At 33.3% G+C, this 21,647-nt stretch overlaps 1 protein-coding gene across 1 annotated transcript in view; it reads left to right on the top strand.

The window, feature by feature from the left end:
* The window catches only part of LOC150108708 (uncharacterized), an 85,139-nt gene that overhangs the window by 21,889 nt on the left and 41,603 nt on the right, over positions 1-21,647 (top strand). The window contains exons 3-5 of the mRNA XM_090390512.1: positions 679-788; positions 2,011-2,106; positions 8,008-8,115. Of these exons, the coding sequence (XP_090246638.1) occupies positions 679-788; positions 2,011-2,106; positions 8,008-8,115 (314 nt within the window). The remainder of the gene's footprint in view (positions 1-678; positions 789-2,010; positions 2,107-8,007; positions 8,116-21,647) is intronic.

The raw sequence follows: 21,647 nt of genomic DNA on the forward strand, positions 1-21,647 counted from the left end.
ATTATCATAAAAAAACACCTGCTTTTCGAAATTCTAATTACTGTTTTTTTTTCCTTTCGTTATCGCCATAAAATAATGCATATGCATCATCTAAGACATCTTTATAGTAAACATTTTGTTCAATGTTATTGTCATAATGAATAGTACTATCCTATCCTAATTTACGTTCACGAGTACTACACGTTTTACCGTATAGGCATTCGGAACCGAAATCCTACGGAACAGGTTGGTTACTCCTTAATCCTTGAGGTGTCCTATGTCTGTAGAAGCGTGTGTCCAGGGTGGGTCGGTTTTGCCTGTTCTGGGGGGACGGAAAACCTGAGTTTCTGGGTGAAAAAAAAAACCTACCTTCATATGAGATCGGCAAATTCATCTTTCGTCGAAAGAGACCAGATGAAGGTTCCTCACTTCACTGACGGGAATCGAACCCACATCTTTCCAACCAAAGGGCTTCGTCTATAATTACTGAGCTACAGAGGCTCTAATCAATAGCAGAGGGGACGAAAATAAACTGAATTGGTTTTCTTAAAAAAATAAAAGAAATGAGAATGGTTTAAATCTTTTAAAAGGGAGATGGAATTTTGCACTATTTCAAATAGGTATCTCATTGTATTTCATACTATTTTCATATCATGGCTCAATGTGTTAAATGCTTTTTCCCCTTCATATTTCTTTCAGGTGAGTTATCATCGGCACGAATGACTCTGGTACTGAGTGTTGTTTTTGTTGGCATCTACATCTTTAGTTGGTGGTGGATGGCTTTTGCAATCAAACAAGTTCGAGACGGAGTAAGCATTTTAAACTTTATTCGTTTACTATTTAAGATGCATTTTTATCATCGCACACTAATGTAATGATAAAAATGCATCTAAAACAAACATATAATTAGTGACCAACGAAATTGTTGATAATAATCACTTACACTTCACGTTTGATGATGCCAGTCGCATCACCAAGCATGAAGATAATGAAAATAACTAAATAAGCGAATAGATCTTCTAACCTTATTCTTTGTAAAGGGAGGTAGCTAGAGAAAAAAAGAAGAGCGATAGCAGATGGAAAAACATAAGCAATCCGACTGATGCAAGTGTTAATTTGTACTGATAAGTCAAAGAGGAAGGCAACGGTAAAGGAACTGTAGCAAGAATTTGATCATGATCACCTGAAATTGCCACGTAGCACAGTGATCATCTGAAATTACCCCCGCCCCAAATAATTTGATAGCAAAACAGTATCACGTGCCAAATTCAGGATTCTTTGTACAAGCGGGAAGGTGGACGGACGACAATTAGCCCAACGAAATCTACGAAGGAACTGCAAAATGTTATCGAAAAAAATTGTATAGCAAAATGTTTATTTAATAAAATTATGTGCATAAAGATGAACTGCTGTTCCAAGGAGATTAGTTCATTAACATTGGGTGATATTAGGCAGTTCTGTAAAATCGCTAAAGTAACTCTTTGGTATTCTTGGCTATCAATCTTCAGTATTGTTATATACACACGTGATACTAATTGAAATGCCAAACACATGGTACTCGAGCATCAACTGAGAACTAAAGAAATCACTTCCAGAACTGTATAGTCTCTTGAGAAAAGCCCAGATTTCATGTTACACCGTTCTTAAGAGTGAGAAATGCCGAAGAACTGAAGTTTATATTTACTTCGTCAATATCTCCCATCTATGGAAAAAATTAAACCTGCAGCTGATCTTGTGAAACTCATTTACTCCAAAATGTACAGCTAATAATCGAAACAAATAACTATACTATCAATACATGCCAAAGTAGCATAAGAAAATATAAAGCATATTCTTTAATGAATCCTGTCATTTTAAGTTAATGAAAAATTGCTTCCCTTATTATATAATTCATTTTCTTCATTTTATAACATACAGCATGTACATATCCACACTGTGTTATTCCATATCTCTAATAAGGAATTATCGTTTCCATTACGCTGCTTCATTTTCAGCTCTTATGTATTTAGTTGGTATCTTCTTTATTTTCAGGGTGCTGTATCTCTAAGGAATGTCTTATTATTGGCCGTGTTTGCTGCAGTAGACATCGCTGCTAGTGCAGGGTTTGTTTTACTTCGTATTATTATGGTGAGAATTTTAAACCTTTTATGATAGAATTGCTGTATTTCTGATAAGTGAGAGATAAAACTCATTACTTTGATAATCACTGTTCTAAATAGAATAAATAAATCACTATTAGGGAATAACTCAGACATCCCACTTACTTGTCCTGAATTCAGCTTCCAGTTATGCATTTTATAATACAACATTTACAGAAGACGTTTTTCGGACTGCATGAAAAGGTTTTATATATATTAATTATAATGAATTTATGTTTTATATAATAATACATAGTGACTTTAGAAAATCATAAATCTCTAAGAAGAGGCCATTAAAAAACAGGCACTCGTCGATAAAATGCAAAAAGGACCTTTTGGTTTAACCAATAGGTGATGCACGTTCAGAAAGTGACTATAAAGAAAGAGATGCAATTTTCAGAATGAGGCAAAAATAAATGAAGAATTATATCTGTAGCAAAGTCACACTGGTGAGGAAACTTTGCTCTAAAAGATAAATGAAGCAGATGGTCAATTATTAAAAGATTCGTTCACAAACAGAGATAGCGTTCTCGATGGTGCCTGTGGCTTTGAACGTTCTAAAACACAGCTTAAGATCAGTATAAAATCAGATGCGCCTCCGTTAGATTAGATGATCCCTTTGGTTGGAAAAATCCAGGTTCGAATCCTGTCTATGATGCAAGAAACCTTTATCAGATGTTTTCAATCGAATAGTGAGTTAGCCAGTCTCGTATGAATGTGGAGGGTTTCTTTCCGGAAACTCGAGTTTTTCGTCCCTCAGAACAGGCAAACCGACTATAAGAACACATGCAGTATACAGATAAAGGACACTGTGGGAATAAGGATTAAACACCCTATTCCGTCGGATCCAGTTTCGAACTCCTGCATGGTGTAGCACGCGTGAGCATAAATGATTTCGTGATTTGATGCAACAATTAATAATAAATACCAAATACAGTAATTATAATACACCAAATATTAATTAAATATAAAACTTTTCGGGTATCGCAGCCAATTTAATAAAGCAATTATTCCAAACAAAGCTGTTGTATCTAACTACAAACTACAAGAAATATCAGTTACATTTTAAAATAATGCCTTAGCCTTCCCAAATACCTGTGTAGGATACCTTAAATTTGGTTAACATATCGGCTACTAAAATACCTTCCAGAGGTTTTGTATAGGAAACTAATTACACCATTGTACCTACTAGTAAAGTCCAGTTCCTGTGAATTAAAAAAGAATCCTATTTGCAGTGTTTATTGTCTTACTATACTCTGCAAAATTTTAGATTGCAGCGCATTATTATGCCTGGGTTCTTACCGTTTGCCACTCTTTTGAGTTTATCTTTACTGAAACAGTTGGATTTTTACTTCCGCGAGTGAAGAATTTCACATTTTAAACTGTTAACTTTTAATAGTTATTTCTCAGAACAAACAGAAATATTCTATTTAACTGTGCTTGTATAAATAGCTCTTGATCTTCATTATTAACTATCCTTCTTACCCTGGTGCTATCTGTAAATTTACAGAAACTTTTAATTACATGATCGTTATCAGCTATAAAAATTAAGAACAACAGTACAGCCAACACCAACTTCTGTAGAATTTCTCTCTCTACTTGTTAAAGGAGTCCTATTTAAGGCAAAACCATTCTCCACCTTAACCATGCTTCTAACCACTTTGGTGCCCTATCCTTGATGCCATATTTCTCCTCCTGGTATATAAGAAAAAGGTGCGCTACAATAACGAATACCGTACTAAAACCTAAACATATGATGTCGAAACTGTTTCCTCATATAGTTCGTTAGTGACGATACCAGAGTAACTAAGCTTGAAAAGCAAGACTTGCCATTAGCAAACTGTGACGATTCACTTAAGTTGTATTGGCTTCTAATAAAACTGGTTTCTACAGATTGCTCTTAGCAACAGACTTTATTATTTTCTCCAAACAAATGTTAACCTTATTGTTTGACATAAATGATCATAATATATATAGATATATATATATGAAAAATTTATACAAGATGGATGGCCTGCCTATGAATGGATTTGGTGTGCGGAGACTGGAAAAAGTGTTGTTGAATGAAGTGAAAATGGATATGCAGAACCAGGGAAACTAGAACTACCAAGGAGGGGGGGGGGGGAAGTGGATATGCGGATATCAGTGAGACAGTTGAGTGTAAGAATGTATATAATGTACCTGAGCCAGTACTAAGGACAAAAAATCGGAATGGGATAGTTAGAATAACGCATCAAGATAGGGGTGGGACAAACGGACTACTGCATTTCATGTATACTAATGCCAGTAGTATTAGGAACAAGAAGGAAGAATTTTTGGCATTGAATGGCTCTTCCTGGCCACAGGTTATTGGCATTAGTGAAAAATGGCTGACGGAAGATGATATAGTTATTGAAAAGAATGTATAGATTACAGTGTGTTTAAGAGGGACAGAGAGAATAAAATTGGGGAGAGGGGTGTTATTCATGATAGCTGATGAACTCAGCCAAGGAGAATTGAAGTTGTATCGCAGGATAGTGAAAAGAGTTCATTTGAGGCTATTTGGCGTGAGATTGAGACTGGCAGAACAAAATATACAGTAGGGTGCTGCTATAGACCAGGTGATGGAATAGATGGTGGAGATAGTATGCATAAACAAATTAATGAAATGAGTGAAAAGAAGGTAATTATTATGAGAGATTTCAACTATGGTAACACTGATTGGAAGGAGAAGAGGACACATGTGAGGAAGGAAAGGGATTTTATTCAACTATTAAGGGATAACTATCTGAGACAGCATGTAATTGAAAATACTAGTGGTGTGAGAGTGCTTGACCTGGTAATAGCATCTGAGAATTTGATAATGAATATGACCATGTTGCCACCTATTGGTGAGAGTGATCATAAGGTCTTGACTTGGGAGGTGGCTAAAGGTGTGGAATTTTCGATTAAGACAGGGTATATGTGGAATTACCCTGCTGGTAAGTATGGCAAGCTTAGGAGTATGGCAAGCTTTGCCTTGACATGTACAACTGCAAGGGCTGGATGTCGATAGAGTATGGGAAGTGGTCAAGGAGCATTTACAGGAGGTTATGGCTGATTATATACCTAGGGTCCGAATAGTAAAACAAGTAGGGTTAGATGGATGAATAACACCATTAAGCTTGAGCTGCAAAAAAAGAAACAACTGTGGAGGGAATTTAAAGAAAGAGGTGACCTGCAGGCACACGAACGGTATAAAGTGCAGGCCAGAAGGGTAACAAGTGTGGTAAAAAAAAGCAAAAACGGATTATGAAAAGAAACTAGCTATGCAAGCTAAAGAGAATCCCAAACAGTTCTTTCAATATGCTGCAAGCAAGAAAAAAACTGTACACGGCAAAATGATTTTAAGGAATGACGATGGTAAGGAGGTCACTGAATCAGTCGATATAGTGGAGTTACTGAGCGAGCACTTTGCAAAAGTATATCATCCAGGTGGTGACATTGAAAAAATGAAGGAACCATTAGTTTATACAGGAATTGTGATGAATGAAGTGGAGGTGAATAGTCTATTACCGAACCTTAATGTGAATACATCTGTGGGATTGGATGGTATACCGGCAAGGATCTTGCGTGAAGCGGCTAAAGAATTATCAGTGCCCTTGACCATGTTGCTTAATCTGAGTCTCGAGTCTGGTTTAGTCCCGAAGGTGTGGAAAGAGAGGAAAATAGTTCGACTGCATAAAGGATGATCCAAGACTACGGTTGCAAATTACCGACCGATCAGGAGTCGTTGTCAAGGGAAAAATACAGGAATGGATTGAGAAAATGAGATACTGTACAGGGGACAGCATGGCTTTCTGAAGGGTAGATCACGCCTCAGTAACTCGCTCAAGTTTTATAACACAGTGACGACTGAACTGGATAAGGGTAATAGGTTTACAGTGATACTGCTGGACCTAGCTAAGGCATTTGACAGGATACCATAGGGAATTCTAATCCGTAAACTACAACATATGGGAATGGATATAGGGTTGGTGAGATGGATAGGTGGGTGGTTGATGAAATATGATGGATTTAATATTTACTTGGTTTTTATAATTTTGCATCATCAAACTGAATCCTTTTGGCTCTTTATTTTAGTAAAGTTCTACATCATGTTTTTAATAGAGTTTTTTCTTGTCTAAAATTAATAGAATTTCTGTCATTCTATTCTTGCATAACGAACTAAGTGACACACACACACACACACACACACACAAATATATATATATATATATATATATAACTCCTATCTGTCTCTTCTCTGCATAATATAGTATCAATTAATATTAATATCAATTTTTCATTTAGCTCATTATTATAAGATTTGTCGTTGGTGTGTCTGTCCTCTCTAAGCAAGATACTTCTTCGCAAGCATAATCCTTTTAAAGAATAGATGCTCTACTTTGTAACAATTTTAGTTAAATTATTACATCGAACTGATCTCCTTCGTTCCTCAGATCTATGATTTCTTTACACTTGATCATGCATGAACAGCTTCTTTCGTTTCCTATACAAATTCTTGTTAAAGTAAAGTATATCCACGTTAAAATTATTCACTACATCCCAGCATAATTTCTCTTTATATTCCTTTGCTACTTTCCGTTTTCCGTTCATTATCATGTGCTGTATTCTAGAATAAAGATCATTTAAATAAATGAATAATAATAATAAACTCTCCTAATTTATAATTTTTCTATATAAGAGTTTATAATAATAAACTCTCCCGATTTATAGTTCATCTTTGTTCCGTTGCATTTAAACTTCAAAAGTGTGGAAAGGGTAACAAGAAGATATTAAAGAATTACAGAAATAATATATATTAATTATTGTTATTGTTTTTATTAACCAGTCCTACACATAGGCAAAATGTATGGTATTACTCTTTTATCTGAAATGTACTGGCATCTACTCAGCACTAATCGAACACTTTCCAAGAACAAGATATTAATATTCGTATGAAAAACAATTTTTCTGTTTTCATTTTGTTATATTCAAAAAAAGATCTTGTTTTATCTTTCCTTCCAAATGAAGTACAATTTTTAAAATGGTTTTCATTCGAGGTCTAAAGTTTTTCTCGTCTACTTGAAAATCACTTTTTATGTATGATATCTGAATAAACAAACAAGTACCACAGATTTCTGAATATTCTATTAGTTCTACAGACATGTGATGATGAATGTAATTCTATAGTAATAAGGAGAGAGGGAAAAAATTATTAATGTTATTTTTTTCTCGTTCTCTGAGTTTATAAAATATACTTTAATTTTGGTACTTTTCGTTTAATTTTGTTGTAATAACATTTGTTATTACAGCATTAAAATTACCACATATCAGTGGTATAATAAGTTTTTTTATGAATTAAATAATATTTGGAACATCATCATTAATTCATGATATTTTTTATTCAATAGTTGAATTTAGAGATATTAGGATTTGGAGCATTTTACAGAAGTTTTTTTTTTTTTTTTCCTCAAACTTCAGGTGAATTAAGGAATAATAACATTCTGCAAATTGGTGTAGAAATTCAACTGTTACAAAATCTATGGCTTCTAGATTTATTTTATTTATTCTTTTCGACTGTAAGATGTTCAAGAGACTGGAAACTCACAATATGAATTATTAATTGACAACTTGGAGAGAAGCACTGTTGCTGTATGAGACGCAACAGTTTGTTTTGATTCGTGAAATCTGTTTACAGTTTCATTACCTGTCTCAGTCCTCAATGAAATCGCTGTGTGACACTTGATCGGAGCACATAACAAAACTTCCAATTTCCCCAAAATCGTTATCTACCCCAGATGACAAACTTAATTTTTTATGTGTATTGGTGCATCTAAATCAATGTAAGTTATCACAGCTTTATTTAAATGATTTATTTATTTTCCAGTATGTTCGGAGAGATAGATTCTACCCTTGGACACTAAGGATACCATCAGCTGATGTGGAACATGACCAATTAGCAGCGTTTGCAGGTTTACGTCTGATAACTATTAAGGTAAGCTTTAAATGGTGATAACATTCAAATGTTTCCTGGCTCTTAAATAGGCTGACCATATTTCCTTGAGACAAAAACTGGTCATTGGGGTGGGGCGGGAGTTATCTAATATTCTGTATTCATGAAAAAGTAAGACGATAAAAAAAAAGTTTTATTACATAAACATATTGAGCTCACCATTATTCTTCAGTGACAGAACCCATACAAAGATTTTGGTAGACATAAAGGGGAACTGTATTTCACCTCGATCGTACCATGATATTTCTCCGATGAAGTGATCTTACGCAGCAAATTTCGGTCTTTCAACATCTTATCATAAAACTTCTCACACTCCATGACACAATTTTGTCTTACAACTAAAATAGCCCTCATTGTCTCAACACTTAATCTAGATTTCTCCTTTGACCACATACTATTCATAACAGAAAATATTCTCTCAACATGTGCTGTATTTCCTGGAAGATAAAGCATAAACTCTACAATATTACAAACGTCTTGAAAATCTAGGCGTTTTTCGCTCATTTCAGAAAAAATCTGTACTTTTGTTCCATCACTTGCACACAGCTTGTCCAGTTAAAATAAATTTGAATTTTTTTCTGGAGAACGTCATTAAAACTGCAGTTTCGCTTCTTTGACATTGCAAGGATAGACTTAAAGCTTTAAAAACTATGATTTAAAACTTTTTAAAAAAATAGAAAATTTAAACCACCGGTAATGAATAACAAAGCCACCGATTAGCATACAGGCAAAACAAAAAAACTAATGCTACAGCAGAACAGACGCCACGTCTTAGAAGCGCAAGTGTTCTACCAAGATGCAATTTTCATTTTCTCTGAATAAATCACTGCAGATATCTTAATTAAGGGGATATAAAATCCACATTGTTTCAAAACCGAATAAGAAACTCAAAGATTGGATTGTACTACGTACTAGGGTCACTTGCATTAGCTAACGCTAGTGTTCGCCGATACTTTATAGTTTCCTATATTCAGCATGAAACTCTCTGATTCCAATCTTTGAGTTTCTTATTCGGTTTTGAAACAATGTGGATTTTATATCCCCTTAATTTAAAATATTGTTTATATCGCCGAAATGAAGCTTATTAGCTCTTTATAATTAAGTAACTTAATGGTTGCACCTCTTTGGAAACTCGTATAGCAGAGTATATAAGTTCTTTTCGCTATACACTTTAGTATTATGGTCTAGCTACTCACTGATGAAGCCTCAAAAAAGGCTGAAACCGGTGGGGGCTATTATGAGTTCGCTCTCTTAAGGTTTTTGCCTTAAGGGAGCAATTTGAGTCTCCGGGAAAAGTGTTCTCCGGCACGGCCCGCTGAGGGGTTTTGTCGGTGAATGCTTTTCTTCGGAATTTGAGCGGATCTGCTCGGTGGTGGCGTGTGGGTGGAAGGCCATCACTGAGTGGAGCCAACGCTGAGAGGGACGGTCTTTCGCCCACGATTGAGTGTCCTCGGGATCGTCCGAATTTTTAGAGACGGCTTTACTTATTCATAAAGCTGAAACCGGTCTGGGTAGTGACCTCCCTCCACAATGTAATAACAGCATAAGTAGTAGGGGTGACGGTTTGAACAAAATGCTTCCGGTGGGCATGGCTTCTCCCTGAGGGTATATGTGTCAATGGCTTCAGCTTGGAGGTTCTGACCAAATGCATCCGGTGGGCGTGGCTTCCTGACGTCATTGTGAGTGACGTCATGAGTTTGGAATGTTAGGAATTTCCGTGTGGGCAAGTGTGTGAATGGTTTCAGTTCTTGTGTTTTGGTTTGTTTGTAAATAAATGTCGTCATTTGTAAATAAGTGACGTTGTTGTTTTGAATGGAAAAGGGAGATATATTAGAGATAAGGATTCGTGTTGTGATTGGTGGGACAGTTTAAACCAAATGCTTACGGTGTGCGTGGCTTCATGGGTGTGGAATGTTTGGTTGTTGTCAGATGAACATCAGTGACGTCATTTGTTATTTGTAAATAAATGTCATTTGTAAATAAGTGACGTTGTTGTTTTGAATGGAAAGGATGATATTAGTGGATAAGAAATCGTGTCGTGATTGGTGGGACACTTTAAACCAGATCAAGATCAAGATAAGATAAGGAAATGTGATGTGAATATTTGTTGTTAGTTGTAAATAAGTGACGTTATTGTTTTGAATGGGAAGGATGATTTTAGTGGTTAAGTAATTAATCGTCTCGTGATTGGTGGGACACTTCTGACAAGATCAAGATCAAGATAACATTAAGATTCGTAACGTGAATGTTTGTTGTTATTGAGTTTGGAATGATAATTTAATTTAACTATATTCTATGTCACACAAACATACAGTTTTTTTTTCTTCTCTAGATGGTTGTACTAATTTTCCAATACATTTTGGGTATTTCTTTCCTGTTAAAGTGTGGGAATTCTTAGAGAAAGTCATGATGGCTCTCATGTTTCGATCTTTTCTGAATAATTAATTATATACTTAAAGTACCTGTCCTTAAACACACACACACACACACACACACACACACACACATACACATTAGACATAAAAAATCGCTAATGTGTCCATGTTGATACTCTAATATATAACCTATGATTATTCTTATGGAAAAAAAAAACTATTCAGTATTAGAATTACGCTTACCAAACAACATGCGATCAGTTATGTTTAAGTTAAAAAAGTACTTACAGCTTTCCAGATGACTCTTCGAAATTCGATTATTCCAAAATAGTTCAATTTTATATCCACAACACAACACAAACACAAAAACCACAAAGAATGAAATTTCTGTAAATACTGTAACCTGAACTAGTTACTTCGTCCTTTAGATTATGGAGCGTAGATGGTGAGGTTTCGTCATTGCAATATCCCCCAGCGAGCGCTTTTCTTCAAAGGGGATGACATGAGTCACATACGTAAATTGGGGTATTGTTCAAAAGGAAGCATTTCCTCAAGTTTGGATATTTCTCAAATACTTACATATGACTAAGGGATTAGTATCCACATGTTTGAATGAAAATTATTCATTCTTCGTTACCGTCGGCATTCATTGGTGTAGTAAATTAATGCTTACATTTAATGTTAATTTAGATTGCTGTTAGAGTATGGAATTCAGACAAGTGAAATTATTATTATTTTTTTTTCAAATTGATTGGTTATTTTCTGTATTTTACTTTTAAAAGTCATGTTCTAACAGAATAACTGAGTAGAATTAATAAATATATAAAGTATATGTGAATTATTTTCCAACACTGAATATTTCTCACTAAGTCTTTTACAGTAGGTTTCCTGAATATTCCAATTGTTGATTAACATGTATTCACAGAACACAAACACAAATCTGAAAAGAACATTTCACTTTTTCATTATAGCTTACTGTGGCTAACATATATTCACACCACAAAACACACAAAACATAGGAGTTGATAGATATTTCTGTAAATAACCAGAAGAGCTAGTGGACTACTTAATTTACTTTAGTATCCGTTTGGTTCTCTGTATTAATCTTTCCCACGGGTGTCCATCCTCGGTAGGAAGCTCTATGCGCTGTTTTGTTTAGGGTAAGTGTTATTTCCGGTTTCGAATTCCGATTGCTGTTAGAGTATGGAATTCAGACAAGTGAAATTATTATTATTTTTTTCAAATTGATTGGTTATTTTCTGTATTTTACTTTTAAAAGTCATATTCTAACAGAATAACTGAGTAGAATTAATAAATATATAAAGTATATGTGAATTTATTTTCCAACACTGAATATTTCTCATTAAGTTTTTTCTTAAAGTTCCCCAAGCTTAGTGGGAAAGTCTATGCACCGTTTTGTTTAGGGTAAGTGTTATTTCTGCTTTCGAATTCCGATTGCTGTTAGAGTATGGAATTCAGACAAGTGAAATTTTTATTTATTTATTTTATTTTCAAATTGATTGGTTATTTTCTGTATTTTACTTTTACAGGTCATATTCTAAAAGAATAACTGAGCAGAATTAATAAATATATAAAGTATATGAGAATTTATTTTCCAACACTGTATATTTCTCATTAAGCCTTATCCGGTCGCCTTTTGTTGTATGTAGGTGAGAAATCATGTGTTTTGTTTCGAACTTTTGGTTTCCGCTGGGAAATTACCAATATAACTATTAATTTTACCTTCGATTCCTTGTGCTCTTAACCTATTTCTGTAAGTAGAATTTATTTATGAATTATTTTCCCACACTGTTAGTTTTCATTCATTAACCTTGTTTGTAGATAACGAACAAATAAGACTTTTAATTCAATGAATCAAAAAAAAAAATTCTCTGGTTACTTTGTGGCATGAAATTTCACAATGAAAAAAAAAAAAATGTTATCTTCCTTCTTAAATTTGTATAACACATCTACGACACCCAATTTGTTCATTTAATTTACACATTTTATTGAACAAAATATTATTTACAAATTGTATTTACTGAATCTAACAATACAGAAAATAAATAAATTGAAAAATACATCAAAGGTTCTTCCATGGTTGTGGAATTGCCATCGTATGGTTTTGACAATGTGATTCTCATCTGAAAGTTAATTTTCATTTGGTGTTTGTTTGTTGGGAATTTATTACTGTAGTAGTAAAATTAAGGGTTGCATATTTATATTTTAGGATCCAATACGTATACTTCAGGGAATTATTAAAAGCACAGAATCTTTCGTTATGTTTCCAAAAGCATTTAAAAGTACACATTATGTTTTCACGTTTTGGGCATCCAATTTCATTTAAATCAAGAACAGGCCTCCCTATTAACTTCGTTAATTTTTTGATTTTTCTCTTCCTTTGGCAAGTAATATATGATATTTGCATGTTGATTCTATCATCCAATCTCTTAGTTTGTCCAAAGCTAGTGAACCAATTTCCCACTTTAGCTGATGGTTATATTTTATTAACCAAGAATTCTGTTTTTTAACTCTTTCAGGTAATTCTTTCCAACTACAAGGTGATTTTGTCACTACATATCTTACACTAAATCCATCAGAAATACAAATTTCTTTAGGAAATAAATTTGAACTCTTATTCAACAAAAATTGTACATCAATTATCCCAATGATAACTGAAAATTCGTATTTTTCACCCACTGTTGATTTTTCATAATCGTTTTCCTTCATTCTTCTTCTTCGATTACTTCATATGGCACCACAAATAAATAGTTATTTATTATTATTTCACTGATTATTAGCTCTGATCATATACTTTATGGTAACTTTCGTTTACAAAATTCTAAACAATTAGAACTTTTCACAAAGAAACTTTCAATGAATTTGTGGCTCACCCATTATTTTTGCATTACCAAACACAAATCACAAAACAGCAGCTGCAGTGGATGAACGATTACCTTAAGTCCAAACTCACTCGACTCTCTGGTATTTTCTTATAGTACTGTTTACACTTACCATCCCCTACCCTGATTGTTCCTTAAAAAATGAACCTTTGCGCAGATGACTCAACGACATGTTTTCACATGCTGTTGGATATACTGTTGGTGTGTTTTTATCTTACTTTGTGTAGGGAAAGGTAAAATTTGTATATGTGTTATCTGTAGAGTACAAACATTTTCTCTATGCCAAACTTTAAAGAAGTGTTAAAGTCACGTCTTGTTGGTTTAATTAGATGCTTCTCTCTTTCTCTCTCTGTAAAATAACCAAATTCTAACAGTTCGGATTTTCGATTATGTGAACGATTTGTTTTCAGATAACTCAAATAATGTCAATAGATAGCATTAGACAATTTCTAAAATAATCAATACATGGATTTTCGTTTTCAACACTTTTTTCTTTTTTTCCTGTCCTGGCATTAATTTCACAGTTGTGATTTTTTTTTAAATAATTAAACAGAATTGCATTAAGATATAAAGTTGTGGATTTAAATATCAAGATCTAATCAGAATAACTGAGTAAAAATTCACTGTGGAAAAACACAACAAAAACACACATCTTTGTTCATTTAAGTTTACAAATGCACATTTTATTTTGCTGAAATACTATTTACAAGTATATTCACTGAGAAAAATTTGAAACATGTAATTACCTAAAAATATTTCACAATATTTAGTTTAGACTCTTAACATTTTCCAAAGAGTTCAATGAATAAAATTTTTGTTATTCACTGTGTCTTGGTTACATTACATCAAAATAGCTGCTCACGCAAAAGAATTTTTAAATCAGATACCATGGTAACCACACTTCTATACGTTTGATATTGTGTCAGTCTGGAAATGACACCATGCCTCGCTAAACATTCTGCGTATTCTTTTGTCAGCAAATATACACAAACAGTTTTTGTAAAATGTTCGTAAATGTCCCAAAATAAAGAATCTTTATTGAATTGGATAAAATCTTGAAAGTCTAATTTTACCATTGATGAATTTAAATGGTGAGCGATAATTTTTCCCATTAAACGGACAGATGGTAATTCAGTTTCCAAAAATAGTAAATGATTATCAATGTTGTACATTTTTGTTGAAAATCTCTCAGCTTCTTCACAACTAATAGAAAAAACCTTACTTCCATCAGCTCCTGTATCATCAAGTATTAGTTCCCCATCTTGGCATTTCAGAATATAACAATCACCGAGGTCCATTTCGTAGTCAACTCTTCTTTGCAAGTAGCCGAGGATATCAGACCACTTCCTGCGTAATTTTTCCCAAGTGGTCTGGGATAAATACATCAAAATGTATGTGTCTTCTAAAATAATAATCGGTTTCCATCCTTTTAGAGCTAGGTGAAGAGTTTTGTCTCGTGCTATTTTCCTGAATAAAGAAAAATTTAATGACTTTTGTGGCTCACCCATTATTTTACTTTACTTTACTTTCCTGGATACCAATCACCACAACACAATACGATAACTTCACAGGATGAACGAATTGTTGTAACTGCAAAGACACTTGACTCATTTATTTTTCCTTATAGTATTGTTTACCTGACCCTTAACCCTGACCGTTCCTTCCAAAATGAAACTTTTGTGCAGATGATTCAGGGACATGTTTCTACATGGTGTTGGATAAACCATGACGACAATGACGGATGTGTGTCACCCTGGGAAAATTCCAAGATATCTTATCTCAAAAACATCACCCACAATTCCATAGCCAAACAAAACATGACAACAATGTCGTTATGTGTTTGGATATTTCTGGGGAACATATGTCTCTCATACTGTGATATCACAGAGGGTGACAGATGTCTTCCCTGCAATGCTCCCCCAACCTAACCCCATCACCCTAGTCTCTCACCATCCCCTCTCCTCCAGAAGATGTCTGCTCAGCCTAGTGGAGATGAGTGAGCTCATCGTTTGCGGATATCTTTTAGTGATGTCACCTCCAATTGATACTGATAACTTTTTTGGGAAAAAAAAAATTTAAAAAACTGGTTTTTTATGATAACTTTTTAGGAAAAAATGCGTTTTTTATGAAAACTTTTTTGGAAAAAAAATAAAAAAACGCGTTTTTTTATTTTTTTTTGATGTAATGTAACGGATGAGCTATTTTGATGTAATGTAACCAAGAAACAGTGAGTAACAAAAATTTTATTAATTGAACTTTTTGGAAAATGTTAAGAGTCTAAACTAAATATTGTGAAATATTTTTAGGTAATTACATGTTTCGAATTTTTCTCAGTGAATATACTTGTAAATACTATTTCAGCAAAATAAAATGTGCATTTGTAAACTTAAATGAACAAAGATGTGTGTTTTTGTTGTTGTGTTTTTCCACAGTGAATTTTTACTCAGTTATTCTGATTAGATCTTGATATTTAAATCCACAACTTTATATCTTAATGCAATTCTGTTTAATTATTTAAAAAAAATCACAACTGTGAAATTAATGCCAGGACAGGAAAAAAAGAAAAAAAGTGTTGAAAACGAAAAAATCCATGTATTGATTATTTTAGAAATTGTCTAATGCTATCTATTGACATTATTTGAGTTATCTGAAAACAAATCGTTCACATAATCATAATCGAAAATCCGAACTGTTAGAATTTGGTTATTTTACAGAGAGAGAAAGAAAGAAGCATCTAATTAAACCAACAAAACGTGACTTTAACACTTCTTTAAAGTTTGGCATAGAGAAAATGTTTGTACTCTACAGATAACACATACAAATTTTACCTTTCCCTACACAAAGTAAGATAAAAACACACCAACAGTATATCCAACAGCATGTGAAAACATGTCGTTGAGTCATCTGCGCAAAGGTTCATTTTTTAAGGAAAAATCAGGGTAGGGGATGGTAAGTGTAAACAGTACTATAAGAAAATACCAGAGAGTCGAGTGAGTTTGGACTTAAGGTAATCGTTCATCCACTGCAGCTGCTGTTTTGTGATTTGTGTTTGGTAATGCAAAAATAATGGGTGAGCCACAAATTCATTGAAAGTTTCTTTGTGAAAAGTTCTAATTGTTTAGAATTTTGTAAACGAAAGTTACCATAAAGTAAACGATCAGAGCTAATAATCAGTGAAATAATAATAAATAACTATTTATTTGTGGTGCCATATGAAGTAATCGAAGAAGAAGAATGAAGGAAAACGATTATGAAAAATCAACAGTAGGTGAAAAATACGAATTTTTAGTTATCATTGGGATAATTGATGTACAATTTTTGTTGAATAAGAGTTCAAATTTATTTCCTAAAGAAATTTGTATTTCTGATGGATTTAGTGTAAGATATGTAGTGACAAAATCACCTTGCAGTTGGAAAGAATTACATGAAAGAGTTAAAAAACAGAATTCTTGGTTAATAAAATATAACCATCAGCTGAAGTGGGAATTGGTTCACTAGCTTTGGACAAACTAAGAGATTGGATGATAGAATCAACATGCAAATATCATATATTACTTGCCAAAGGAAGAGAAAAATCAAAAACATTAACGAAGTTAATAGGGAGGCCTGTTCTTGATTTAAATGAAATTGGATGCCCAAAACGTGAAAACATAATGTGTACTTTTAAATGCTTTTGGAAACATAACGAAAGATTCTGTGCTTTTAATAATTCCCTGAAGTATACGTATTGGATTCTAAAATATAAATATGCAACCCTTAATTTTACTACTACAGTAATAAATTCCCAACAAACAAACACCAAATGAAAATTAACTTTCAGATGAGAATCACATTGTCAAAACCATACGATGGCAATTCCACAACCATGGAAGAACCTTTGATGTATTTTTCAATTTATTTATTTTCTGTATTGTTAGATTCAGTAAATACAATTTTTAAATAATATTTTGTTCAATAAAATGTGTAAATTAAATGAACAAATTGGGTGTCGTAGATGTGTTATACAAATTTAAGAAGGAAGATAACATTTTTTTTTTTTCATTGTGAAATTTCATGCCACAAAGTAACCAGAGAATTTTTTTTTTGATTCATTGAATTAAAAGTCTTATTTGTTCGTTATCTACAAACAAGGTTAATGAATGAAAACTAACAGTGTGGGAAAATAATTCATAAATAAATTCTACTTACAGAAATAGGTTAAGAGCACAAGGAATCGAAGGTAAAATTAATAGTTATATTGGTAATTTCCCAGCGGAAACCAAAAGTTCGAAACAAAACACATGATTTCTCACCTACGTACAACAAAAGGCAACCGGATAAGGCTTAATGAGAAATATACAGTGTTGGAAAATAAATTCTCATATACTTTATATATTTATTAATTCTGCTCAGTTATTCTGTTAGAATATGACCTGTAAAAGTAAAATACAGAAAATAACCAATCAATTTGAAAATAAAATAAATAAATAAAAATTTCACTTGTCTGAATTCCATACTCTAACAGCAATCGGAATTCGAAAGCGGAAATAACACTTACCCTAAACAAAACGGTGCATAGACTTTCCCACTAAGCTTGGGGAACTTTAAGAAAAAACTTAATGAGAAATATTCAGTGTTGGAAAATAAATTCACATATACTTTATATATTTATTAATTCTACTCAGTTATTCTGTTAGAATATGACTTTTAAAAGTAAAATACAGAAAATAACCAATCAATTTGAAAAAAATAATAATTTCACTTGTCTGAATTCCATACTCTAACAGCAATCAGAATTCGAAACCGGAAATAACACTTACCCTAAACAAAACAGCGCATAGAGCTTCCTACCGAGGATGGACACCCGTGGGAAAGATTAATACAGAGAACCAAACGGATACTAAAGTAAATTAAGTAGTCCACTAGATTTTCTGGTTATTTACAGAAATATCTATCAACTCCTATGTTTTGTGTGTTTTGTGGTGTGAATATATGTTAGCCACAGTAAGCTATAATGAAAAAGTGAAATGTTCTTTTCAGATTTGTGTTTGTGTTCTGTGAATACATGTTAATCAACAATTGGAATATTCAGAAAACCTACTGTAAAAGACTTAATGAGAAATATTCAGTGTTGGAAAATAATTCACATATACTTTATATATTTATTAATTCTACTCAGTTATTCTGTTAGAATATGACTTTTAAAAGTAAAATACAGAAAATAACCAACCAATTTGAAAAAATAATAATAATTTCACTTGTCTGAATTCCATACTCTAACAGCAATCTAAATTAACATTAAATGTAAGCATTAATTTACTACACCAATGAATGCCGACGGTAACGAGGAATGAATAATTTTCATTCAAACATGTGGATACTAATCCTTTAGTCATATGTAAGTATTTGAGAAATATCCAAACTTGAGGAAATGCTTCCTTTTGAACAATACCCCAATTTACGTATGTGACTCATGTCATCCCCTTTGAAGAAAAGCGCTCGCTGGGGGATATTTCAATGATGAAACCTCACCATCTACGCTCCATAATCTAAAGGACGAAGTAACTAGTTCAGGTTACAGTATTTACAGAAATTTCATTCTTTCTGGTTTTTGTGTTTGTGTTGTGTTGTGGATATAAAATTGAACTATTTTGGAATAATCGAATTTCGAAGAGTCATCTGGAAAGCTGTAAGTACTTTTTTAACTTAAACATAACTGATCGCATGTTGTTTGGTAAGCGTAATTCTAATACTGAATAGTTTTTTTTTCCATAAGAATAATCATAGGTTATATATTAGAGTATCAACATGGACACATTAGCGATTTTTTATGTCTAATGTGTATGTGTGTGTGTGTGTGTTTAAGGACAGGTACTTTAAGTATATAATTAATTATTCAGAAAAGATTGAAACACGAGAGCCATCATGACTTTCTCTAAGAATTCCCACACTTTAACAGGAAAGAAATACCCAAAATGTATTGGAAAATTAGTACAACCATCTAGAGAAGAAAAAAAAACTGTATGTTTGTGTGACATACAATATAGTTAAATTAAATTATCATTCCAAACTCAATAACAACAAACATTTACGTCACGAATCCTAATGTTATCTTGATCTTGATCTTGTCAGAAGTGTCCCACCAATCACGAGACGATTACTTAACCACTAAAATCATCCTTCCCATTCAAAACAATAACGTCACTTATTTACAACTAACAACAAATATTCACATCACATTTCCTTATCTTATCTTGATCTTGATCTGGTTTAAAGTGTCCCACCAACCACGACACGATTTCTTATCCACTAATATCATCCTTTCCATTCAAAACAACAACGTCACTTACTTACAAATGACGACATTTATTTACAAATAACAAATGACGTCACTGATATTCATCTGACAACAACCAAACATTCCACACCCATGAAGCCACGCACACCGGAAGCATTTGGTTTAAACTGTCCCACCAATCACAACACGAATCCTTATCTCTAATATATCTCCCTTTTCCATTCAAAACAACAACGTCACTTATTTACAAATGACGACATTTATTTACAAACAAACCAAAACACAAGAACTGAAACCATTCACACACTTGCCCACACGGAAATTCCTAACATTCCAAACTCATGACGTCACTCACAATGACGTCAGGAAGCCACGCCCACCGGATGCATTTGGTCAGAACCTCCAAGCTGAAGCCATTGACACATATACCCTCAGGGGAAAGCCATGCCCACCGGAAGCATTTTGTTCAAACCATCACCCCTACTACTAGCATACATTTCCTAGGAAATGTGTTTTTACATTATGGAATATACCTAAGAATGTCGATCTGAACTTTCCCCACCTTTGCAACGAGTCGTCCGGTATTGTACTATGTACTAGGGTCCCTTGCATTAGCTAACGCTAGTGTTCACCGATACTTTATAGTAGTTTACTATATTCGGCATGAAACTCTCTGATTCCAATCTTTGAGTTTCTTATTCGATTTTGAAACAATGTGGATTTTATATCCCCTTAATTTAAAATATTGTTTATATCGCCTAAATGAAGCTTATTAGCTCTTTATAATTAAGTAACTGCAGATATCGATATTTAGTATCGAACAATGTGACTCCATGGTTATACAAATTACTCGCATCCATGATATTTATATATGATTATAGGTTATGAATAATAATTTATGATTGACCAATATTAAAATATATTTATCGATTTTATTAAAAACGGGACAAAATTGACATTTTATTAAAACGACGGGACGGCCGAGAAATATGAAAAAAACGGTACTGTCCCGTTCAAAACGGTACATATGGTCAGCCTACTATTAAACAATCAATTAGCTCGAACTTAATAGTTATTGAAGTTTCGCTACACCATCATTGCAGATATTCAACAGTGGAAGCCAGACACAAATTTAGTTGCACAAAGTTGATCTGTGCAAATAGTTTACAAAACACATGAGGAAAAAACAATTCGCAGTCATTTTTTATTGATTATGTTTACGTAAGTTCAAACTACAATGAGGATTTTTAAATCAGTTAAATTTCAAAGGACAATCCTTTTGGATCATATTTATTTTCTCTCTTAAATCTCCATAAGGATTTAAAGGATTTTGGAGGCATTTAACTTCCCAGAGACAATTATCGAACCAGTAACGCAAAGCAAAGTCGAAATCTGTCTGCTAATATTGAAGTGATACCCTACCAGTCACGTATTTGTTGATCTTTCTGCAAAAATTGAAACATCTTGTTAAAAATCCTTAACTTGAAAGTGGTCACACGTGACGCTAAACAAAATCGCACATTTAAAGCAAAATAACTTATGAATAAAATAAAGCAGTATGGAAACACGCATACCATATTACATACGGAAGCTTCATATTCAAATTACAGTTTACAACCTCAATCCCACAGCCGATAATATTTCACTATTAAATAAATGTACAGCCTATATTTCTATCCACTGCAGGGTGAAAGCCTCTCCCATTGCGAGAGGTTTTGGGTCTACTACTCCCATGGTGACCCAGTCCATAGTGGGAGAATGGACAATCAGAAAAATCCATGCCTACGCGTGATTGGAACCCGCAGCCTCTTTGCTGGAGATCCTTATCATGAAAGTGGTCACACGCGGCGCTAAACAAAATCCCACATTTAAACCAAATTTCACTATTATCAGCTATTATATGTATTTTCCGATTAAAGGTGAGTTAAGAGATTAGAAATGAATACAGTCAGGACTGTA

The sequence above is a fragment of the Typopeltis vanoorti genome, chromosome 3 (genome assembly GCF_054136105.1).
Source record: "Typopeltis vanoorti isolate ZY-2024b chromosome 3, IOZ_Tvanoo_1.0, whole genome shotgun sequence".
In the NCBI taxonomy this organism is placed as follows: Eukaryota; Metazoa; Arthropoda; class Arachnida; order Uropygi; family Thelyphonidae; genus Typopeltis; species Typopeltis vanoorti.